Source organism: Zingiber officinale, chromosome 6B (genome assembly GCF_018446385.1).
Source record: "Zingiber officinale cultivar Zhangliang chromosome 6B, Zo_v1.1, whole genome shotgun sequence".
In the NCBI taxonomy this organism is placed as follows: Eukaryota; Viridiplantae; Streptophyta; class Magnoliopsida; order Zingiberales; family Zingiberaceae; genus Zingiber; species Zingiber officinale.
The window spans coordinates 88,759,512-88,762,946 of record NC_055996.1 but is presented as its reverse complement, the minus strand read 5'-3'; the positions used below and the strand labels follow the sequence as shown (position 1 = coordinate 88,762,946).

Below are 3,435 nucleotides of genomic sequence, written 5' to 3'. Positions count from 1 at the left end.
CCACTTGATTGAATCGCTGGATGTAAGCTCGAAGTGACTCTCTCGGCTCTTGCTTGATGGCAAACAAGTTGACACTTGTCTTCTGATAACGTCGACTGCTGGCGAAGTGGTGGAGGAAGGCCGTTCGGAAGTCCTTGAAGCTAGTGATGGATCCGTCCGGCAGCCTCCGAAACCACCGTTGAGCCGATCCCGAGAGAGTTGTAAGGAAGGCGGCACTTTACTCCATCGTATATTGATGGAGTGTAGGTGTGTTATCAAACTTACCCAGATGATCATCCGGGTCCGTTGTTCCGTTGTACTCGTGATCGTCGGAGGCACGTAGTGCTTGGGTAGAGGGTCTCGTAGAATAGCCTCCGAGAATTGGCGATTGATCCGCTCGGAGATGAGTCCGCTCGAGCTTTCCTTTTCGTCATCTCGCCTTGGCATTTCGTCCGAAGAAGATCCTCTATCTCTTCGAGCGGGTCAGGGGTGCGAAATAAGGCCGATGGAATGCGACGGTGGCTTGAGGTGCTTGCTCGGCCACCCGACCTACGAGATGTTGCTTGTTGCTCGCTTCGGCCGCCCGCTTTCTGTTTTGCTCCACAAGTTTGGCGGCCCTCTCGACCAGAGCGTCGAGTTCTTCTGCTGAAAGCGCCACCGTGTGTTGTCGTCCGACCTCATCCATTGCACTCGGATACAAGTGCGTTCCCACGACGCCAATTTGATCCTATCCGAGAGCGAATCGACGGCTGCTGGATCCTCGAGTGCTCCGGCGAACCTGCAGGAAAACCGAGCCGGGAGGGTGTCCCGCGACGGCCCTCCGACGCTCAAGTCAGGCGAGGAATAACAAAAAGGTGGCCTTAGGATGAAGACTCGCATACCTCCGGTGAAGAAATGGAGACCTTATATAGACCTCTCGAAGATGCCTGGGCGCGCCAATCAAAGCAATCACCTGCTTTCGACCATGCCCAGGTATGGGTCTGTCAGAAAGACGTTCATAAGGCCATACCGCTACTGTATCAACCTCTCCATGATGTGACGGCGAGATCCTCCATCATGCACTCTTGTGTACGGCGTAATCATCAAACATGCCTTTATTGACATCCCATATCCTGAGCCAAACGAATAGGCCGCTCGGCTAACCTTCGTACCCTCGCCCTTATCCTGGCCGAACGGACCACCCGCTCGGCCCTTCGGTCCCAGCCGGGCAGACGCCCCGCTCGGCCATTCGGTTCTCCCGCCTTGGCGTCGGAAACCCCAACCCATGACTGGGTTATCTTTGATTCCGCTCGGACCTACTCAGCTGCTCGGCGCGGCCATTAACCGCTTAGTCAGCCCTCCATCCGTCCTCAAGCTGAGACCCTTCAGGAAGTGGATCCCCCATTCTTATCGTCGGATCATCAACAAATATATAACAGACAAAAGGACACCATAAGATTAGAAATTCACACACAAATTATACAATACATGAATTAGTTCGGAAAGCCAAAATATGAGTAAGAGTAATAGCACGAGCATCAAGTGAATGGAGAAATTCATTCTCGATAGCTTCGGTTCCATCTACGCCAATCCCTTGGCGATGGTGAAGCCTCCGTCCAACAGCAGATTGACGCCGCTCACGTACCTGGACTCGTCGCCGGCGAGGTACGCCACCGCCTCCGCCACGTCCTCCGCTCCAAGCCTCACCCCTTTTAGGTTGGCCGACCTCTCAATCGTGGCCTCAAAGGCCTCCTTGTCTAAGTCAAACGATGCCATCGCCAGCGGCGTCGCCACCCCGTGCGGCGACACGCAGTTGACCCGAATCCCGTGCTTGCCCAGCTCGGCGGCCGCGCTCTTCATCAGCCCCACCACCGCGTGCTTCGAGCACGTGTATGCGTGCGGCACCAATCCTGCAATAGTCGACGCGGTGCTCGCGGTGATTACGATGCTCCCCTGCCTCGCCGGCGTCATCACCCTCGCCGCGTGCTTGGTGGCCAGGAACACCCCCGTCACGTTCACCGACATCAACCGCTGGAAGTCATCCACCTCGCAGTCCGGGAACGACTTCTGCCTCGGTTCCGCGACGCCGGCGTTGCTGAACACGACGTCGATCTTCCCGTGCCGGGCGACGGCGACGTCGACGGCGCTTGCCACGTCGGACTCCTTGGTGACGTCGCAGTGGACGTAGGAGGCAGTGTCCGGGCCGAGTGAGTCGCACAGGACGTGGCCTTTGTGGTCTTGGATGTCCGCCACGACTACTCGAGCGCCGAGGCGGGCGAACAGCTTGGCGGTGCACTCGCCGAGGCCGCTCGCCCCGCCGGTGATCAAGGCCACCTTCCCTTCGAGCCTATTTATGCAACAAAAGCAAGATTGAAGCAGGAATCTGAAGTCATGAACATGAAAATTGAAGAAAAATGAGGAATTAATCAAATGGTTTGACAAATAACCTTTTTGCTACAGAGGAGAGAAGGAAGGAGCTTGCCATAGTGTGTTCAACAGATGTTAATGTCCCAATGATCAGTGCATCTTGCTACTGCCATCGTGCCTTTTTATACAAACTCATGCTTGATAATTAACCTAATTAACTCGTGTTTCTCACTTCAAAATATCACGAAGAACAAATGACCGTGCTTCTCATTAATGCTTGGAGCACTAATCCAAATTAAAAGGAACACTACTGTAGTTCAATAATTCAATTTGTTAGACAGGTTAGTCTGGACAGCTATTTAATTTATTGATGACGAATATCTTCTTGAAAGTCTAGTGAAAAAGATTGAAAAAGGGCCCCCAGGCTGCTGTACAGCGGCAACCATGTTCAGTGCATCTTTGTGAAAGTCTGACAGCTATTTGTTGGGATGATAAACCTGGGACATTAACTCCTAGGATGAGATACTTGCACTTTTGAATTTATTTTAGAAATTTTTATGGGCCGAGAACCGATCACATCTTGAAGAGTTGACCATTTAGTTTATCAACAAAAAAGAAGGATAAAAAGATTGAAAAAAAAGAGTAAAGAGGAGTAGTAAAATCAGCTAAACACTAGCAATTTAATCGCTAGAAAATTTAACTACTGGACTATATATATTTCCATTTCACAAGAAGCCAACATGTTGTCGAATTTTATATCAAACTGGACTTAGTTAGCGTCCATTTCTTCGTTTAATTCATGCCAACCACATTTTTGATAAATAAAACATGCATGACCCACCCTCAATGGCCGGCCCATCCTTAACCCTCAATGGTCCCATCCTTATAAGATAAGCTCGTTTGTACATGACTATAAAGTGCACACTGTAGTAAGTTTAGTCGCGGTGTCGAGAGTTTAGTCGCTTATCCTCCTTTCTAATATTACCTTCGTTCCAAATATCTTTAACAATCCGTTTTAAAATTATACGAAGAGAAAAAAAATTTATTTGATCAATTTATAATCGACCATTAAATAACTTAAGGTGAGGTGAGTTTTTTCTTGAGAAAATA

General features: G+C 50.1%; 1 protein-coding gene across 1 annotated transcript; it reads right to left on the bottom strand.

The window, feature by feature from the left end:
- Positions 1-1,389: 1,389 nt before the first annotated feature.
- Positions 1,390-2,590, bottom strand: LOC121990406 (momilactone A synthase-like). Its single transcript, XM_042544540.1, has 2 exons — positions 2,406-2,590; positions 1,390-2,305 (listed from the first exon to the last, which is right to left on the bottom strand). Exons 1-2 carry the CDS (start codon positions 2,441-2,443, stop codon positions 1,540-1,542), a joined length of 804 nt encoding a protein of 267 aa, XP_042400474.1. The 5' UTR covers positions 2,444-2,590; the 3' UTR covers positions 1,390-1,539.
- Positions 2,591-3,435: the final 845 nt, after the last annotated feature.

Excerpts from the sequence above, each read along its gene's own strand:
- LOC121990406 (XM_042544540.1), bottom strand. The coding sequence starts at position 2,443 with ATGGCAAGCTCCTTCCTTCTCTCCTCTGTAGCAAAAAG. Across the intron at positions 2,306-2,405 it reads CTCTCCTCTGTAGCAAAAAG|GCTCGAAGGGAAGGTGGCCT; the intron begins GTTATTTGTCAA and ends TTGCATAAATAG.